This window comes from Sorex araneus, chromosome 3 (genome assembly GCF_027595985.1).
Source record: "Sorex araneus isolate mSorAra2 chromosome 3, mSorAra2.pri, whole genome shotgun sequence".
Taxonomy (NCBI): domain Eukaryota; kingdom Metazoa; phylum Chordata; class Mammalia; order Eulipotyphla; family Soricidae; genus Sorex; species Sorex araneus.
The window spans coordinates 206,372,458-206,393,161 of NC_073304.1; the positions used below are offsets into that span (position 1 = coordinate 206,372,458).

The window sequence follows — 20,704 nt, forward strand, 5'->3', positions numbered from 1 at the left end:
ACCCTGGCGTCCTCCATCTTCTCTCCTGAGCTCCCCCTGCTCCAGCTGCCGGCGCCGCGGACCGCAGCACCACACACCCCCGCGGGGGGGGACGCCGCGCCCCATCCCCGCCCCCGGCCCCACCCCAGCCCCCCCGCGGGGGCCCTGACCCCACAGCCGCCGGGCACTGGCTGAGCTCCGAGGCGGAGAGCCGGCAGCCCGGAGGCGCAGGAGGGGTCGGGAGCACAGGGGGCGGCGGCCGGCGGCTCGGGGCTCCCCCCCCGCCCGCGCTCGCCGCCGCGGTGGTGCGTCCCGGAGGTTACCGGAAGTGGCCGCGCTAGGCGCTGCCATGTTGAGGAGCCGCCGCTGCCGCTGCCGCCGCCGCCGCCGCCGCTTTGTTGTCGCCTCCTCCGGCTGAGGAGGCTCCCCGAGCGGGGGGAGTGGGGAGGAGGGGGGTCGGCCGCCGCCGTCATGGAGGCCAACTGGACCGCGTTCCTGTTCCAGGTACTCGGGCCCCCCCGGGGGGGACACGGGGGGGGACAGGGGGGCCGGGCCCCGGGCTGGCGGGCGGGCGGGCGGGCGCTCCTCCCTCCCGGCCCCGCTCTCCGGCCCGGCCTTAATCCCCCTTTGTTTTTCCGCCCGCCCGCCCCGGCGGAGCGGGGCCGCCGAGGTGAAAGGAGGCGGCCTCACGGGGTGCGGGGGAGCGCGCAGGCCTCGGGGTGAACCCCGGCCCCCCCCCCGAGTCCACACACGCACACACCCTTCGCGCCCGCCCCGAAGGGGAAGGGAGGAGGCCGGCGGCTGTCAGCACCCGCGGCCCGGAGCGCGCCGGGCGCGAGCGGCGGGGCGCGCCGGGGGGCGGCCGGGGGTCCCCGCTCGGCCCGCGTCCCTCTCGGGCCGCGCCAACGCGCTCTCTTTTTGTGTGTGCGCGCGTGTGTGTGCGTGCGTGTGCGCGTGTTGACTTTCTGACACCCCCATCTCTGCGAATAGCGGGTATCCCCGGGTTCCCCGCCACTCCCCCTTCCCGTCCCCCCTCCCCAGCGCGCGCCGTGTTTACCCCGCCGGGGCGGGGTGGGGGGGTGTGTTGGGAGTGCGTGTCCCCTCCCCGAACTTTTCCCCGGGATCCCGACGCGACGGTCGCGCCGCGGGGCCGCTGACACCGGGCCGGGCCCTCGCGCCGCCGCGCCGGGGAATCCCCCTGCCGCCCGCCGCGCCCGCAGCACCTCGGCCGTTTCCTCCGGCCGGCCCCGTGCGGGAGATGCAAGCGGAGCGCGCAAACAAAGTCCGCTGACAAAGCCCCCGCGTGAGTCACCCGCGGGGGTGTGGGCCTTCACTTTCTGCGAGAAACTTGCGAGGGACTCCGGCCCGGCCGCCGCCGGCCGCTCCTGCCACCCCCTGTTTGGGCGGGGGGGGGGCGGCGGGGGGGCGGCCGCCTGGCGAGTCCCCGGGCGCAGCGCGGAGCTTGGCTGCCGGGATCCTATTTGCCGACCGGGCACTTAGTGGGCAGGAGTGATGAGCTCACGAGGAAACTTAGGGACGGGTAGGGGGGAGGTTAGGGCGCTCGTCACTTGGAAGTGCGTTCTTCCCGCCTCGCCGAGTGATTTTTTTTTTTTTTCCTTCGTCGAATAACTTTTCTCGATATACCAAACGCATAGCTGGGGCGCTTGAGACCTTTTTGGAACCAACCAGGAACGAATGCGGAATTTTCAAAATACCCTCCCCAAACCGTTGGACTCATCCCGGTGGAGTTTATAGGGAGAATTGGAGAATTCAACCATTTCCTATTGTGTAGAGCTGGTTTATTGTTATAAGACTGTTTTTTTTTTTTTAAATATGTGAGTAATCTGATTTTCAAGTGGTGGTTGAAATGTATTTGGGGCTTCTTAAAATTGAAAATATTAAAAATTGTGGTACTGGCCTACTTCGATCTTTTCTTATTTTGAGTTAATATCATTTTATTGTGCTTTGATGAGCATAAGAGTATAACAAGCCAATTTTAAAATGCATTGGAAAAGAAACGATGGCCTCCAGGTTGGTGTAAGGTAGCGTGGATGCCTTTTCTAGATGAAACTTTCAAATGGTCATTTTAAAATAAGATTAATGGGCCACTGAAGTCATTTTCACGTGATTTAGAGTTACCTAAACTTGCTCTCTTCAAACTTAATGGAAATTAAGAGGGAAAAAAGTTCTTTAAAGAGAAAAACCTCTAACTTTCAAACACTGCTTGAAAAACCTTTTGGGATGCTCTGGTACTTTCTCTGGATAAAGTAAATACCAAACATTTACTAATAAACAGTTTATTAATTAGATTTTATATATTTTTTTTAGCTATCACAAATTGTTTTTCACCCGATGGAAAAAGTGTTTAAAGCTAATATTTGATCTTGGCAGTGTGTGCTTTGAAAATTATTTGAAAGTTTATGATTTAGAGCCAAGGACAGCTTGACTGGATAATGAGAATATCTCACGCTTTCATATGGAATTGTCTGAATAGTCTTAATAAGTTCCAATTTTAAGTAATTTTCATCAGGGAAACGAAGAATTAAACACTTGTTTGTTTCTCGGGACAGACTATTGAACTTACATTTTAAAACAGTTTAATACCTGCTTACTTTCTAGATAACCAGGTGCAAAGTGAAAGCCATAGCTGTTAAAATATTTGATGGATGATTCTCCTAACAGGACATTCAAGATATGACTCACTGATGCTAATTTGTTTCAGTACAAAATCTTTTACCCTCTGGCACTGGTGATTTCATGGTGCTATATCCTACCACCTTGGGTGATGAAATAACATTTGTTTTGGTTTTTGCCAGCCTCGGAAAAAAGGGAAAGTTTAGAAGGGGCTGAAAGTGGGGCTCTTACAGTTGAAAGAGATGGGAGATAAATTTTGAAACTTGGGTTTGATGATGCTAGTCAAATGAAAGTCTTTTCAGAAGTTTTAGCCCTTTTTTTTTTTTTTTTTTTAATCACTTAATTGAAGGCAGGCTGAACAAGTTGGGAACCCAGATCCTTCTTAGAAGTGTGGGGATCCTAGGAATCCTTAGAGAGTGATTCTCCGTCGTGGTCTACAGCGTTTTACCCATGAAGCAGGGACCCGGTGTGACCCTCTTGTGAGAGTGAGCTTCAGCAGTGCTGTTAAAAATACTTTATGTTGCCACAGACTTCTGAATTGGTAAAATGGCAGTAAGTGCTTTTAGTACTCCATCCAACTAATGGTTGTTGAGAATTGAAAAATGCCTCTAAATGCTATAAGTCTGAACTTTGTCCAGAAGATTTGCATTCTCTATTATCTGATCTTTGAAATTGTATATCTTGAGCTATCTTCAGCTATTAACTGTTTGTATACTGTATGGAAACTTGGGTATGTTATGGGCATTTTGGAAAAGGGGTAAGATTAGATTTGACATTCTGTAAAGTTTCTACTGATCTCACCTGGACAGTTTATAGGAGCGCCATTAAATGAACCAAAAGTAGACTGTAATTCAGTATTAGCACTGAGCCTGGAAAGATACTCGGAAGTAATTACAATTTCTGTGTGTGCCTCCACTATTAAATTCAAAGTGGTAGCTCTGGTCACCACACCTTTTAGTTATTTGGGGGGGGGGGGGACTAGTTCCAGGGTTAGCTGTTGTGCTGCTAGCAAGTAATGTGCAATGAGGGGGTAGATGTTTTTATCTATTGAGGAGGAACGATGTGAGTGTAGGTGTCTGCTTTTCGTTAACTGTAGGATTTAGGATTATAGTGTCAGAAGGGTAGGGTAAATAGGGGCTGAAGCTCTAGTACAGTAGGTAAAGTATTTTTCTTACATGCAACTGACCTGGATTTGATCACCAGAATCCCATATAGTCGTTCCCCTCTCCTGCCTCCAAGCATTGCCAGGAGTAATTCCCAAGTGCAGAGCCATGAGTAACCCCTGAGCATCACCAAGTGTAAGCCAAACACTTAGAAAGGGGGCGGAGGGGGGGCTGGTAAATAAACGTCTAGTGTCTAAAATGAAGAGATATGTCCCTCTTACAACATTAGAACATTGTATGTATTAAATATTTGGACTCTCACCTCTCTGTACGTGTATCTTTGGAGGATCACAAAACCCAAGATAGAGGCTTGGGCTTGCTGTCAAGTTTCCAAAAGACAGCTTATTAGGAAGAACTATTTCAGGAATTTTGTCTCTCATTTTTTAAATGTTTATCAGTATGGAGGTATGGAGAATTTTGAAAGAATCAAAAATCAAGAGAATACTCATGAATACCAAGAACATGATCCACATGAAATTTTTATTTCGATGCAGCTAAAGAAAATTACCAGAATATCCATTCCAGGCCTCCTACTTTGGAGAGGAGAAACTCCTTTTAACAGCAGATTCCTAATACTTTAATGAAACCTACAACAGCTGGATGAAGATGAAAATGAAAGGAATTTTATTTTTAGTTTGTTTATTCTTATTAGTCTGTCCTTAAGAATTTAGAGTTTGAATAACCAGTGCTTCTCAAGGATGCAGACATCTAGATAAGACTAAATGAGCTGAGGAACAACTGACTGGTGTTTTGCTATGGGCTACCTTCACAGATGCCTTCCTGTTTGATTAATAGCAGACTTTGTTTCAACCAGATTTTTGTTATTTAAAAACTTTAAAAGTAAACTTAACAGCTAGCATGTGTACTCAGAGAACTAGATTTCCTTTATTGCTTACCAAAACAGTCTCCTTCCTCAATGGCTTTAGAGTTTTCTGCTGGAAAGAGACAGTGCCTTTTCCTAGGTAATAGACAGGTAGATTATTACTAATGTATGTGTGTGTGTGGTTTGTGTGTTACTGCAGTAAGATTCTGCTAGATACTTAAGTCTAGAGTGGAATTTTCTGGACAGGTTATTTAAACTTGGTTTCAGCACTGACAGGCCAATAAAGCAAGCTGATTTCTTCAGCCAGTATATGATATCCCTTATGTACCAGGGTGGTGGGTAGTTTAGCTATTTGAAAACAAGGTCGGGGCCGGAGCGATAGCACAGCGGGTAGGGCGTTTGCCTTGCACGCGGCCGACCCGGGTTCGATCCCCGGCATCCCATATGGTCCCCCAAGCACCGCCAGGAGTAGTTCCTGAGTGCAAAGCCAGGGGTAACCCCTGAGCATCGCTGGGTGTGACCCAAAAAGCAAAAAAAAAAAAAAAAAAAAAAAAAGAAAACAAGGTCACTGTCAGCAACTTAGTTGCAGTTTACCTTCTGCACAGTGATTTTAAATGCTTTGTAGTGGAAGCTCTGAGAACTAGTGGTTGCTGGGTCTGCTGCAGTGAGTAGTTTACAGGCTTTTTAACGGTTTCTTCTAGAAGATCTCTGTTGTCTGGAGCGTGTTGAATTTTGAAGGTCATTGTGAGAGGCTGAGTTTCTGAAGTGTAAATGTTTGGTTTTAGGCCCATGAAGCCTCCCATCACCAACAGCAGGCAGCACAGAACAGCTTGCTGCCCCTCCTGAGCTCTGCTGTGGAGCCCCCCGATCAGAAACCATTGCTTCCAATACCAATAACTCAAAAACCTCAGGCTGCTCCAGAAACATTAAAGGATGCCATTGGGATTAAAAAAGAGAAACCCAAAACTTCATTTGTGTGCACTTATTGCAGTAAAGCTTTCAGGGACAGCTATCACTTGAGGCGCCACGAGTCCTGCCACACAGGGATCAAGTTGGTGTCCCGGTCAAAGAAAACCCCCACAACAGTGGTTCCCCTTATCTCCACCATCGCTGGGGACAGCAGCCGAACTTCGTTGGTCTCAACCATTGCAGGCATCTTGTCAACAGTCACTACATCTTCCTCGGGCACCAACCCCAGTAGTAGTGCCAGCACCACAGCTATGCCTGTGACCCAGTCTGTCAAGAAACCCAGTAAGCCTGTCAAGAAGAATCATGCTTGTGAGATGTGTGGGAAGGCCTTCCGAGATGTATACCACCTGAATCGGCACAAGCTCTCCCATTCGGACGAAAAGCCCTTCGAGTGTCATATTTGTAATCAGCGCTTCAAGAGAAAGGACCGGATGACTTACCATGTGAGGTCTCATGAAGGAGGCATCACCAAACCCTATACTTGCAGTGTTTGTGGGAAAGGCTTCTCGAGGTACTGCATTTTGCTTTGCTTTTTCATTATGGTATCCGTGAACTTCAGTATTGCATCTGTAATCTAGAAGGCATTTGTGAGAATAGATATGGGCAGGCTTGTGTTATTAAAGGAGATTGATGCAAGATAAAGTAATGCAAGTGCAGATCTAATTCTAGTTAGATGTGGTTGACCAGTGGTGACATAGTGATTAATTGTTTCATCAAGGAGTGCCTTGGTGGACTTAGATCTTCATTTGGCCCAGTGATACCACTGCAGATCCACCAGCTTTCTAGTTCAGTTGGATAATTAGGTATCAAGCTGTGCAAATAAAAAAAACTTATGTCCTTGAAGTCAGGATGACCTTGAATACTCCTAATAAAACTTTTTAAGAGAATGTTTTCCATTTTCCTGTGGTTACTAACATTTTACTGATTTTTATCTTTAGAGGCTTTTAAAGTTAATATAGTAATAACTGTTTCTGGCAAGTGTTAGCACTAAAGCTGTACTTTGTATTTATAAAGAGTCAAGACCTAATATATGATGTTGACTAGGAAAGAAAATTAACAGGTTAAAAAAAAGAACTAAGACTTTATGGTAAGAGAGGTAAGGAGTCTTACACTGGAGGGAGGGGGAGTTCTGCTAGCATTCTTTAAAATGCCCCTCACCCAAGTCGGCCAGGCATGTAAACATCACAGTAAAATAGCATTTCTGTATGTGTGTTCCATTACCTCTGTTGAAACTCTCTTTCACAGGCCTGACCACTTAAGCTGTCACGTAAAACATGTCCATTCAACAGAAAGACCCTTCAAATGCCAAGTAAGAGTTAAAATGACTTATCTTCAGTGTAGCACTTAATGCACATTATCCAGAAGCTTTTGAGCCAGTGATCTCTCACCATTCTTGCATAATCTTAAATTTTCTGTGTAAATGTGGTCCTCAAATTGAGTTCTGAGTTGGTTTTGTTTTTTCTTTTTGTTTTGGTTTTTGGGCCACAGCTGGTGGTACTCGGGGCTTACTCCTTTTCTCCTGGTTCTATGCTCAGGGATCACTTTTGATGGGGCTCAGGGATCTATTTGTGATGCCAAGGATAAAACCTGGGTCTGCCACATGCAAGGCATATAGCCTATCTGCTGTAGTATGGCTCTGACTCCTGAATTCTAGCTTTATAAAATATAAATTGGGGCCAGAACGATATAGTGTAGCAGGTAGGGCTCTTACCATGTATGCAGCTGACCAGAGTTTGGTCCCTTGTGCCACATATGATCCCAGTTGGCATCCCTGAATATTGCTGGGTGTGGCCCCAAATCCAAAAAATGAAAAATTACAAAATATATATTTGTATGAATGGCCGCTTTGTTTTCTGTGAGGCCAGATCATTTTAAATTGTGTATGTGTTGTTTTGTTAAGATATATTTCTCGGGGGTGGAGCGATAGCACAGTGGGTAGGGCATTTGCCTTGCATGCGGCCAACCCAGGTTCGATTCCCAGCATCCCATATGGTCCCCTGAGCACCGCCAGGGGTAATTCCTGAGTGCAGAGCCAGGAGTAACTCCTGTGTATTGCCGGGTGTGACCCAAAAAAAAAAAAAAAAGATGTATTTCTTTTTGCTTAGATAACAGTATTCATTGTTTTATATATATGTGAAAATGTTTATAATCTTGCTAAGAACATGTGTTGGGAATTAATGAAGTGTTAAACTTGATTTTATGGTTAACATTGTAATTATAGTAGAAGAAAATGGGAATTTTCTCCCAGATGTTTTCCCTAACTAAATTTTGTTAGTTGTTTTTTTTTTTTTTTTTTTGGTGGGGGGGGGGGACACACACCTAGCACTTTTCAGGGACTACTCCCATCTCTGTGCTTGAGATAACTCCCAGTGTTGCTTGAGGGACCATGCAGTACCAGGACAAACTCCTTAATTCTGCACTATCTTTCCTGCCCCCACTTTCTGGATTTTTTTTTCTCCCCCCCCCCACACTTTCTGGATTTTTATCTGCTGTTGCTAAATTAGAATATTTACTAAGTCCTTTGGAAGCCTATGTCAATAACTTAGGGGAGGGTATTGTAATGATGAAAAAGGTTGAAGAGCTAGCTAAATCATGGTGCCAAGGGACTAGTTCAAAGGACCAAGTATTGCATGCTTTACATATGGGAGACTGAATTCAATCCCCAGCACCACATGGTTCCCTGAGCACAGTGGGGGCAATTCCTGAGCAACATTAATAGTAGTTCCCAAAAAAAAAAAAAAATCTTCTAAGTCAAATAACTCTTAGGCATCAGTAATTTTGATTTTAGAAGTCTTTTTGTGTTCCTTTCAATTAAATTTGCTAATGACTGATTTTATTAATTAAATGATTTGAATTATAAGAAAAATCTAGTTGGAGGAAGAAAGCTAATCTTATTGAGTACTTGCTGTTTTTCAAGGCTGGGCTGTTTCTTAACCCACAAGTAATTTTTGAACTGGAAAGATAGTACAATGGGTAGAGCACTTGGCTTGCATGTAGCTGACCCAGGTTCAATCCTCAGCATATCATCTGGTTCTCCGGCACCGCCAGGAGCTATTCCTGAGTGCATAGGTAGGAATAGCCCCTGGGCTTTGCTGGGTGTTGCCCCAAAACAAAAAGAACAAAAAAACCCAGTAATTTTGTGAGGTAGGTATTATTCTAATTTTACAGATGGAGAAATGTTCTACTGTTTATTTTTTTTTAATTTTTTTTGTTCTACTGTTTAGATTCAGTGGCTTTAAATCTTCATTTAATAGACCCTAAGGCATCAGCACAACTATTTCGTGTTGATATTTTTACTTGTCCGAAAATGTGAGACTCTCAAGTTTACCATTCTTATTTATTTATCTATTTATTTATTTATGTTTATGAATCTGGGAAACACATACAATTCAACAATCTCAGCTTGATGACATGGGTAGAGTAATGCCTAGAATATAACATACTTTAAAATGTGTAGAACAGGATAGTCTATATTTAAAAAAAGTTTTCCTCCCTCATGCAGACGTGCACTGCTGCCTTTGCCACCAAAGACAGACTACGGACACACATGGTGCGCCACGAAGGCAAGGTATCATGTAACATCTGTGGGAAGCTCCTGAGTGCAGCCTACATCACCAGCCACTTAAAGACACATGGGCAGAGCCAAAGTATCAACTGTAATACATGTAAACAAGGCATTAGTAAAAGTAGGTAAAGCTTTAAACTATTTCTTTTGCATGCAAGATTACTGAAACCTCTTTTTGTTGTGTATCAAGGGTATTTTTCTCTGTTCTTAGGACTGTATTAATACTCATCTTGCATGTTTCCTCCTGTCACTAAAGGTCACAAGCAGGCCTCACTGGAGAGTTACATAATAGTGTTGAAAAATGTATACTTCACATGCATGTGCACAAATAGCACTGATATGCTAATTTTGCTTTGAACTCTGTACCTCTTTGCTAATAATGCTGTTGTAAGAGAAATAGAATTTCCCCATAGATAGTTTACAGTGTGTCTGTGCCTTGGGGTTTGGTGATGTAAGTAATATGTTAGAACTGAGACAATAGAAGTCACACTTAAGAAATTGCTTCTTATGCCAGGTAGTTTTAATTGTTGTTTAATGTGAGGAAGATTTTCAAGTATCAGTGTCCTAACTTCTGATTGTATTAGTATGTCCTCCATAACCTTAGAGGTGAAAGCAGCTTTTATAGTTTGTTTTTCAGACCCAAATATGTAGGGGAAAGGAATACCCATTTGAAGATTTAAGAGCTTTGCTTACCTTAAATTCACAGTTGAATATCATTTGTTCCATGAATTTGTAGATAAAATTCAGTATTTATTTGCATCTATCCATATATTTTTTTTTAATAAACACTCATTAATGTTTTTCCCACTAGGAAAAAAAATAGTTTCCTAATTCTAATTCTTTATCATCATTTGTGCTTTTTGCAGAGAAAACACAAAACCCAAAGAGTAGAGGACTGGGGTTGAGGGTTTCCTTTGCATGTGTGAAACACACACACACACACACACACACACACATACATTTTAATCTCATCCTTTTTTTTATTAAATACATTGGCATAGCATATCATACTTCATTAACCTTATAAAAATTTACCTTCAGTATACACCATCATGGTCAGGTAACCAAGTATATAAGATATTTTAGGTGAGAAGTAATCCATGCCAGTATTACCCAGACTTCATTCTAAAAGATGTTTTTTTTAGACTATAACAAAGAATTGTATTTATTTTTATTTTTCCTAGTCTTAATTTTATTCATTTATTTTGATCATTATAGACACAATGAACAAAAAGGTGCAACACTGGAAAAAAGTGTCAAGAGAAATGATAGATCATAGAGGCTAGAGGTGTTATAGTATTTACATTTTTTATTTTGAAAAAGTGGCTGTACTTTTCTAAGGTAAATATAGCATTTCTGGTTTGCCTTTGGAGTAGCGTGCATGAGTGAAGAGACCAGCAACCAGAAGCAGCAGCAGCAGCAGCAGCAACAGCAGCACGTGACCAGTTGGCCAGGGAAGCAGGTAGAGACACTGAGACTGTGGGAAGAAGCTGTCAAAGCAAGAAAGAAAGGTAAGATGAGGCTGCCAGTGCTCAAAGTATAGCTAGAGGGCCAGGAGAACTCAGGGGCTGGAGCACAGGCTTAGCATGTGGGAGGCCCAGATTCTATACCTGACAGAGCACGGTTCTCCATGCATCAAGCTGAGAGTAGCCCCTCAGTACCACTGGGTCCAGCCCAGCATCAGAATAAAAAAAAAATTAACAACCTTCCTCCAAAAATATAGCTAAAGAAGTGTTTCAGTTTAGTTTGACAGATGATTAGAGCTATAGCTTAGAGCTTCTAGTTTTTTGGAAAGACTATGCTGAAAAGTGTCCGGGAAAGTTGTTACTGGCAACATTTCCCAGGTTCAGATAAGCTTGGTTTGTTATGGAAGGTATGGTGGTGGTCTTGCCTAGTGGGGTTGCCCTGGCAGTGCTCAGGGGCTACCCGGGCTACACCTGGCAAACTGGGATCAAATTTGAGGCCTCAGTATGGAAGGCATGCCCTTGAGTTGTCTTCCTCTGGCTCATCAGTATTCTTTCATTTTCTTTTTTTATCTTTTGTTACAAATTTGGAACCAAATATAGTTGTTTGCTTGTGTACTCATGGTTTTGTTTCATTTGCTTTTTGGGCTATACCTGGCAGTGCTTAGAACTTACCCCTGGCTCTGTGCTCAGGAATCACTCCTGGCAGCGTTCAAGGGATCATAGGGGGGTTGAATGCAGGTCAGCCATGTGCAAGAAACACCGTACCCTTTGTACTATTGCTCCAGCCCAAGAGTTTCATTTTTATGTCAACCTCCGTACAGTATAGGTTCTTTCATTTATTTTTTTCTTAAATCGCCCACCTTCTAGAGGTGAATGAACAATTTTTGGGGGAGGTGGTACATAGTTTATTTTCTTCTGTTATTTTTAGCTCTTCATTGTTTTTTTTTTTTTTGCATTGTATATAGTACAATGTTTCAGACTACAGTAATTCTCATTTAGCATTGTTGATAGATTCTTTAAAAAACTGTGACTTTAGGGGAAACAATGTATAATGAAGGTAGGTTTTTGAATAAAGTCATTTCATTCCATGGTTTATTACAACTGAGAGAGAAAAAAAATCCTGCTTGACATTGGCCATGCAATTTTATTTATTTTTTAATTTATTTTAGTTTTTGAGAGCCACTCAGGACTCAGATGCTCAGGACTTCTGGCTCTGCAATCAGGGATCACTTCTGGTAGGACTCCTGCTGGTACCCTATGAGGTGCTGGAGATGGAACCTGGGTCACTCACTTCCAAGGCAAATAGATACCCTGTCTGCTGTGCTATCTTGCCAGCCCCCAGCCAAACATTTTAAAATGATATTTGAGAACCTGCTGTGTTAATGCTAATGTCATTTCTCTTGATCTCACTTTTAACTAGTCGTTGGGCTAGTTAGTATTAGCTGGAAATGTATGTACTTCAGATGTTAAATATTTTACTGTAAGTTTTACTAAAATTAAAAATGATGGGGGCTAGCAAAATAGTGGGCAGTGCTTGTGTTGCACATGTATGGTTTACCAAGCATGGCCAGGAGTGATCCCTGAGCACAGAGTCAGGAGTATCCCCTGAGCACAGCCAGGTGTGGCCCAAAAACTACCCCACCCCAAAATAAATAAATTCATCAGTGTACTATTAACCACAGGAAAGATTTCCTAAATTTTCTTTTTTCCTCTCCATTCTGCCATATCTTACTGTTTTCCTTTACATTTTAAGGACTCTTAGATTGGAGAGATAGTACAGCAGGTAAGGTGCTTGCTTTGTTTATGGCTGACCTGGGCTCAATCCCTGGTCCCCTTATGGTCCTACGAGCCTGCCAGGATGATCTTAGAGCACAGAATGAGAAGCAAGCCCTAAGTACCACTGACGTGGCTCAAAAAACAGAAGGAGGAAAAAAAAATACTGGGGGGTGGTGTGTGTGTGTGTGTGTGTGTGTGTGTGTGTGTGTGTGTGTGTGTGTGTGTGTGTGTGTGTGTAGTGGGGGTTCAAGAGGGGCTTGGGTGGAAGGTTTGAACTCAGGACCTCACATGCAAGGCATGTGTGAGGTGCGTACCTGTCCTGCTGATTTCCTGTCTTCCAAATGAAGAGGTTTATTATTTTGTTGAAAGTGTTGTGCGGTATGAAGGAAAGTGGGGAAATTAAGGGGGGTTAGAGTACAGAGTAGGAAAAGTGTAACATCTATTTGCTATTATGGCTGACTAATGAGCTGAAAGCATACTTATATATTATAGAGGATGTCTCATTTATTTTGGGGCCATGATACTCAGGACTTAGTCTTGGCTCTGTGCTCAGGGATCAGTCCTTGCGGGGCTTGGGGTGTCATGCAGTGCCAGAGATTGAACTCAGGTCCGCTGCATGCAAGCATCCTCTCTACTGACTCTGGCCCAGGATGTTTTATTTAAAGGAGTAGTGAAAGTGTTTAAATTACAGTAAAAGGACACTACTAGTTGACAAAGTGCAGGGGCTGGAGAGAATGGCACAAGGGTTAAAGCACTTGTTGAGAGTGCTCCCTAGGCCACTGCTTGGAAGTTAAAAAATAAAAAGGAGTTGAATTTTCTCTCCCATTCTTTCTTTTTGTATTCTTCTGTTTGGTATTGTATTTCAGTTTGCTTGCAGAATATGACTCAGATGTTTAGCTCATCTTCTACCCTCCAGGAAACAAATTGCTGTTATCATTAATCATGTGTCTCTCTCGAAACTTCAGTATAGATGTTAATAAATGTCACATTTTAGGGTAGATAAGACCCCTTACCTGAAAACCTCAACTTTAATAATAGCATCTTTTTAGTATATTAAGTAAACATGAGGATGGAGAGATAATACTTTTGTATGCAGCTGACATGGTGTAAGTCCTCAGCACCTCATATGGTTCCCTGAGCCTTGCCTTCAGGAGTGGTCCTTTAACATAGAACCAGGAGTAAGCCCTGAGCACTGCCAAAAACTAGAAAATAAAATATTAAATAAAGTGTAAAGTAATGTAAGTTCCCAAACCTGGATATCTAAATCTCAATATTGGAGGCCAGGGAGATAACTCAGGAGACTGAAGCACACGGACTTTGCACATAGGAAAATCTGGGTTCAGTTCTTGGCATCATGGTCCTCTGAGCACTGCCAAGTGTGACCTAAAGGAATACATCATATTATTGAATTTCCTGGGAATGTTGTTGTATTATTAAAAGTCGTTAGATTGCTGTAGATGATTTTGTTCTTTAGCCAGATTTGGGAATCCTTTGTATGGGATAAGCCAACATTTAATCATATGGATCAAGGAAGAACAGACTGCTTAGTTACTCAGGGGCCTACTGAGGTGATTTGACCCGTGTGTGACATGCTTCATTTTTAGTCTCAATTACATTTCTCCATTTTCACAGCTAAGTCAAAGCCCATCCTCGATCTTCTTACTGCTGACACACCAGTAGGCGGTGCTGAATTTTGATGAGGGGTGAGTTAGGGAGGGTCTCAGTTATGAGAAAATTTCCTTGAAGACCAGTTGAAGACCAGAGAGATAGTACAGTGGGGTAGAGGGTATTTCCCTAGTATGCAAACCACCCTAAGTCCCATCCCCAGCATTGCATATGGCTTCCTGAGCCCTGATAGAAGTGGTCCCTGAACACAGAACCAGGAGCAAGCCCTGAGCACAGCCAGGTTTGGTAATTAAAAAAATAAATAATTGAAGTTTTGCTGAATGACCAGGAAGAGGTTACCCCAACTCACTGTAGATATCCATATTGTGTGTATTACGTTAGTGACTTGTGTAGTATTTGCAGTTATAAAGAATTCTAGAAAGATGGGGCCGGAGCTATAATACAGCAGGTAGGGCGTTTGCCTTATACGCAGCCGACCCGGGTTCAATCCCCAGCATCCCATTTGGTCCCCCAGGCACTGCCAGGAGTAATTCCTGAGTGCAGAGCCAGGAGAAACCCCTGTGCATTGTCAGGTGTGACCCAAAAAGTAAAAAAAAAAAATTAGGCACTGGTTATGTCAGCTTTATAAATTGAAGAAGTGGAAGGGGGTTAAGAAAATAGACCTTAAGGGTTCTCTTTTCCTCTCCCTTCTCCTCTTCCTCTCTCCACTCTCTCCTCCCCTTTTTAGCCCCTCTTCTCTACTTCTCTCGTCTCTTCTCTACTCCTCTACTCCTCTCCCCTCTCTCCTCTCTCCTTTCTGCACCAGGCATGAGACCCAGGGTCTCACACATGCAAGGCAGGTGCTCTACATCCTGGCTCTCTTTTTCCTTTCTTAACACAGTTAACAAACAACCAGATTATTTAACTATAATTTTACTAATACTGAGAAAAAGATGATATTAAATGATATTAAAATAGCTTGTTTACCAGTCCCTACTAACAGACTTCAAAAGCTTTAACAATGTGCTTTCACTTCAGAGAAGACTTTAGAGTTCATAGGATTGAGTGTGCACATATCTCTCTCTGATAGCTACAGTTTGATTTATGAGATTTTTCTGATTATCTGTTATATAACCATCGGCCCAGCTCTTTATAAACAAACTCTTTTCACCTGGCCTGCCTGTGGTTGGCTCTTCCCAGGAAAGTCTTTAGAACTCAGAGGAACCGCATGAAGTGGTAGTGAGAATACTTAGCCCTGCTTGATATCTCTGCCCCCCAGAGTGCCTTGCAGAAATTAACTGATCTTCCCAGCATCACTGTGAGGTAGGTAAGTAAACCTAAACCTGAAACCAAAAGTGACAAGGCTAAATAAATTACCTAAGTCCTTGTGGGAGGTATAGCATCAGAAAAGAAATTTGCACCCCCAGTCCTGTGCTCAGAAGGATCCTTCCTTCCTGTTGACCACTTGGAAGAAAATTGTAATTTAATTTATTAAATGTCTTTTTACATTTAAGATAAGTTGATTCAGAAAATTCATTTTGTTCACTTTTTGGAAGTCTAAAGACCCTTTTGTCTTCTTTTTTAGAAGCTGCTACTCTGTGCCAAACCTCCACGGCTGCTACGACACCTGTGACTCTCACTACTCCATTCAATATAACATCCTCTGTGTCATCTGGGACTATATCAAACCCAGTCACAGTGGCAGCTGCAATGAGCATGAGAAGTCCAGTAAATGTTTCAAGTGCAGTTAACATAACCAGTCCAATGAACATAGGACACCCAGTAACTATAACCAGTCCATTATCCATGACCTCTCCTTTAACACTCACTACCCCAGTCAACCTCCCTACCCCTGTCACTGCCCCAGTGAATATAGCACATCCTGTCACGATCACGTCTCCAATGAACCTGCCCACACCTATGACATTAGCTGCCCCTCTCAATATAGCAATGAGACCTGTAGAAAGCATGCCTTTCTTACCCCAGGCTTTGCCTACATCACCACCTTGGTAAACAGTATTATAAAATCAAAATATAGGTTAAAGTAAATATTTACCAGCAACTTACTTTTAGTTTATTAAAGCAAAAAGTAAACCATGAAATTGGGAGATTTTATTATTAGTTAATAGTGTAGCAGCATTTTCTCCAATTTGGCTGGGATTATTTAAAATAGGGTGTGTATGTAATTTATCACTGGACCACTTTAGTTTAATCATAAATTCCTTTTAGCTGACAGCATTGCTTAAACAGGATAGTAGTTGGATAAAGTGTCAGAATTAAAGCCAATCATAAAAAAGCAAAACCCATTTCAAAAGGTTTTTTAAAAAATAGCATTACTGTTTCTAATCCCAGAAATCATTTTAAACACTAGCAGAATTCTCCCTATACAAGTTGGATGGCTGATTTTAACCTGGAGTTCTAAATTCATGAATTAAAGGCTAGTGTAGAATTGTCTGTTTATTGTTTTTATGAGTAAATACATGCATTGTCATTATAAAATGCATTTCAGAGAATATGCATTTTACCTTTGGGAATATGTTAATTTCAGGCAGCATTCCCTATGGGAAAGGTGATACCAGCTCTGATATGCAAAGCATATGATAATTTATCATTCTAACTTCAACATATAATAGGGATTGTGACCTGATATTTGGAGATGTAAATATTGCTCAGCATATTAATCCTGATGGAATATAGCATTGTAGTTGTCTTTTCTAAAAAAATAAAAAAAAAAACAAAAAATATACAAATTGTGTTTTGGTAAAAAAAAAAGACCGCAGCTGACAGAGGAGAAGTCAAGAATGCGGACAGGCAGACTCCTAACAAAGGGAGGCTAATGGACTCCTATTCAGGAGCCAAGGAAAACTTTGGAACAGTTTAAATATGTTGCTTTAAATTGGAAGACGTTGGAGGCACTGGGATGTGATGCCCCTCTCCCAATCAGAGCCTGTTGATATTACAACAGGGACAGATGTGTTAGTTGCTCACTAGAGTTTATGTCTTATATTAAATTGTATACAGTTTTTATTCTAACCACTAACTAGGTAGTATACCCCTTCAGAACAGCAGAGTGTACCTTTTTAATTTTTCCTTCCGTTTCTTAATCAAGTATTGTGCAGATTTGTTCATCTTTGTAAATATGGCCATCACTCTTTTTTTTTTCTTTGAGAAAACACTTGTATCAGCTTTGTGGTGTTTTCAGGGAGACAACTGTTCGCACTCCCTATAGAAACCCAGCAATGATTGTGCACGTTAAGACATGTGCTTTATTTCTTAGCAGGATATTTTATCTTTGTACATAAGGTAGAAACCAAAAGCTAGGGAAACAGATACTCTTTGCACCATCATGCCACACATTAATGTTTTTAAAGCATTGTTTTTTTTTTTTAAATGTTACTAAAACCAGGACTCTGATTTTTTTTTTTAAGTTGCAATACGTTGGGGTTTTTTTGTTGTTGTTGTTTTTTTAATCTTGCAGTTCAGACAAACAAAATTTGTTGTGTTAATCTTGCAGAATGTTTGCAGGACTGACTATCAAACTGGATGACTTCCGTTTATACCCCACTGTGTCAGTTCAAGCATCAAAATACCTTGCATCTGAGGCAGACTTCCTACATCAGGGACAGGTATCTGTGTGTCATTATACAAAACAGTTCTAGGGGGTTGAACTACATAGTAAAAAAATAAATAGTACTTAGTGTAAAATAATTTTATAAATGATCTTTTGTACTTTAGGACATTAAATTGTACAACTTTTGTATATATAAAAGCTTAGGATCTTTCTGTTTAGCAGGAAGGCAACACATTCCTACACTTTTAATGTATATGTTTGTTATAATGTCCATGTAAACATGCCCTATGTTTGTGCCTTTTAATTAGTTTGTCTCAATAAACAAAATGTAGAGAAAATATGTAGCTATGACTTTGTTACAACTGTTCTTATCCACAGTACAAAGATGGTTTGTTTTTAATATGTAGAGCATTATGTGTGGACTACTGGAAGGACGCATGTAAGGAAGGCCCATGCATGGCCCTGTTGAGGCCTGGATCAAGCGGTAGTGACCACATTTGGAGGAAGCCCTTATTTCCTTATAGGCAGACCCAGGACCAGGTTCTGGCTCTGCCTGCTGGAACCTGTCATCTGTCTTCTGGCTGGCGATCGTGATCGTCCATGAGTCAAACAACCTGGCTTCCTCCATAGTGGCTCAAAGAGCAGTCAGTCAGTCCTTAGTTGGGTTTGGGGTAGACCCTACCCCCAGGCTAGAGTGTGGTCATCAGAACCCTGAAAGTATTAGTTCTTTAAAAAAAAAAAGAAGAAAGTAAATGATATATACTTAAATGATTGTTTTATCAACTCATTGTATAATAAACAGGAGTGAGACTTCATTGTATGACTTCAGTTAAAATAATATTTTGTATGCATTCTTTATTCACCTAAGAAGCTTGTCTGCAATAATAAAGCCACGTCGTGTCTTTGGGGAGGGAGAGAATTAATAGAATGGGGGTGGCAGAGGGCTACTGAAAGGGGGGCCAAGTAGGTTATGTGGTGAAATTCTGTAACTTGGAACTGGAATTGAGTTTTGATGCTGATGAACTGATTCAACTAAGAGTTGAAGGCACGACGGCCACCACTACGAAAAAGCAGAGAGTATGTTTCCCCTTCTGGTTGTAACAAGTTGAAAGCTTCCCCTTTATCAGATTGGCAGCTAAACAGTTGTATTAGATAATCCTTAAATCTGACATCCAGCCTGTTATGCTCTAGGGCTCACTGCTTGGCCTGCATTTGCCTTTTACTGTGTATCCATTTCCCTCCTAAGGTGTGCTCCTAAATGAAGGTTTCTATGTAAGCAGATGATTTTTCCTGTCAATACCAGCACTGTATTACTAACATGCAAAATACTGCAGATTTATTTTGACAAATTAAAGTTAACCAGTCACAAATGTTATTGATGGATTGCTTACTACCTCAAAAGATTCACCAATTCATTGTGATGACGGAGAAAAATTTTCAAATGCGCTTCTGCATGTGTACACGATTCAGTATCAGTGGAGAGGGAGGGACTACCAGGCTGGCTGGTATTGAGGTACCACAGAGAAGGGAGGGTGGAAGAGCAATTGGCTGCAGGAGGGGACAAACCTCTGCTAGTCACCTTGAGTAAGGCACAGGAAGCCAGATTTTGGGGCAGTGGCCACAAGACTTAAGACCCTGTCTGTTTTATGGAGTACCAGGAATCAAATCTGAGTTGGTGTGGGCAAGGCAAGTGCCCTACCTGCTATCACTCCAGTCTCAAGACCCTGTCTTAAGTAAAAGGAAAGATGAATTCGAGTTTCTTCTCATGCTCCAAAGTTGGGATTTAGTTTCATGAAAGGGGCTTTAAGCTGGTACCCTATCCAGTTTTTGTTCAGTTAGATTTTTTAATGACCTGTCTATTGAGTACTGACAGTATTCCAGGTACTGTTGGACACTGCTAGGCATGGGAAGGCAATTAAGACGGTGACTACCTCCAAGGGGGCATTAGAAGAGAGATCAGTAACCTCTTGACAGTGTTACCATCATATCAAGATGAATCTGACAGTGAAAATATTTTGGGTGCCTTTATATAGAATTGATTTTTCAATTCTTCAATTATTGATTCTGTGAAAAAGTAGAGCAAAAGTTCCTTGTGCTGTTGCTTTTGTCTCAGAACAAGAAGTGTTATTTTTCTAATCGTGGTTTCTCGGCCCTTGCCCAAAACAAAAACCCCCTGCAGTTGGTCCTCCTGAGGGAGATGTGGGTTCAGGATGTAAAAGGTACTGGGGACGAATTCCCTGTAGTATCCTCAAGATCAGTGAATTAAAAGACAGTCTGGTGTGCTCACATAAGTTGACATCCCAGTTCCCATTCTACCCCTTCAAAGGAGGCATAAAAAGGAGCCTAAAATTATTATTCATATTGGAGTGATACCTTTTAGATACATATAGCTGCCCATCATGTAGGAAAAAAACTCAATCATGGGGTTTTCCGAAAGTGAGACCCACCTTCATTAGGCTACATCAAGCCTCAATCTGAATACCACTTTTTCTTATTTTTTTAACACATTATAAAAAGCTTAGACCGGGGCTGGAGCAATAGCACAGTGGGTAGGGCGTTTGCCTTGCACGTGGCTGATCCGGGTTCGAATCCCAGCATCCCATATGGTCCCCTGAGCACCACCAGGAGTAATTCCTGAATGTTGAACCAGGAGTAACCCCTGTGCATCGCCAGGTGTGACCCAAAAAGCAAAAATAAATAAAAAGCTTAGACCAAGAACTGCTAAGCTAAATAAAGATGGATATTGGAGGACAGTGTTAAGCTAAAGATGGATATTGGAGGACAGTGTTCTATTCTGCCAGTGAGTGATTTTTTTTTGGCACAGCAACCAGAGAGGATAAGGAGGCAGAGGAGACTAGAAAAGACTTGCTCTTTTGGTGACGGGGCCAACAGCTCCATCTGGCAGGCAATGTTCAGGTCTCAAACGGAGCAGATGTGTCCAGGTGGAGGGGAACTAGCTCAGAAACTGGACAGGAAGCTTTTGTCAGTCTTAGGGATATTTGGGCCACCAAAGCCATGGTCCCGAGAGCCCATTTAAATCCACTTACAGATTTGACTTCAGGAGCTGAGATTCCTTAAGATTCTCTTACGAACAAAAAAGTGCCTACTAGCTTTGTTAATGGTGGAAACAGCCAGAGAGAATGAGCCTTACAT

General features: G+C 42.5%; 1 protein-coding gene across 9 annotated transcripts; it reads left to right on the plus strand.

Moving 5' to 3' along the window:
* The first annotated feature begins 227 nt into the window (after nucleotides 1-227).
* VEZF1 (vascular endothelial zinc finger 1) lies at nucleotides 228-18,926 on the plus strand. Of its 9 annotated transcripts, XM_055131232.1 has the most exons (8): nucleotides 362-483; nucleotides 2,967-3,165; nucleotides 5,385-6,079; nucleotides 6,814-6,877; nucleotides 9,053-9,254; nucleotides 10,507-10,644; nucleotides 11,769-11,834; nucleotides 15,566-18,926. In XM_055131232.1, the coding sequence occupies exons 2-8, from the start codon at nucleotides 3,160-3,162 to the stop codon at nucleotides 15,991-15,993; spliced, it is 1,599 nt and encodes a 532-aa protein (XP_054987207.1). In that variant the 5' UTR covers nucleotides 362-483; nucleotides 2,967-3,159; the 3' UTR covers nucleotides 15,994-18,926. The 9 variants fall into 9 exon arrangements, with proteins under 9 accessions (XP_054987203.1, XP_054987211.1, XP_054987205.1 ...); XM_055131228.1 differs by lacking the exon at nucleotides 2,967-3,165 and having other exon boundaries at nucleotides 228-483; XM_055131236.1 differs by lacking the exons at nucleotides 2,967-3,165; nucleotides 15,566-18,926 and adding an exon at nucleotides 14,008-15,559 and having other exon boundaries at nucleotides 228-483.
* The last annotated feature ends 1,778 nt before the right edge of the window (nucleotides 18,927-20,704 follow it).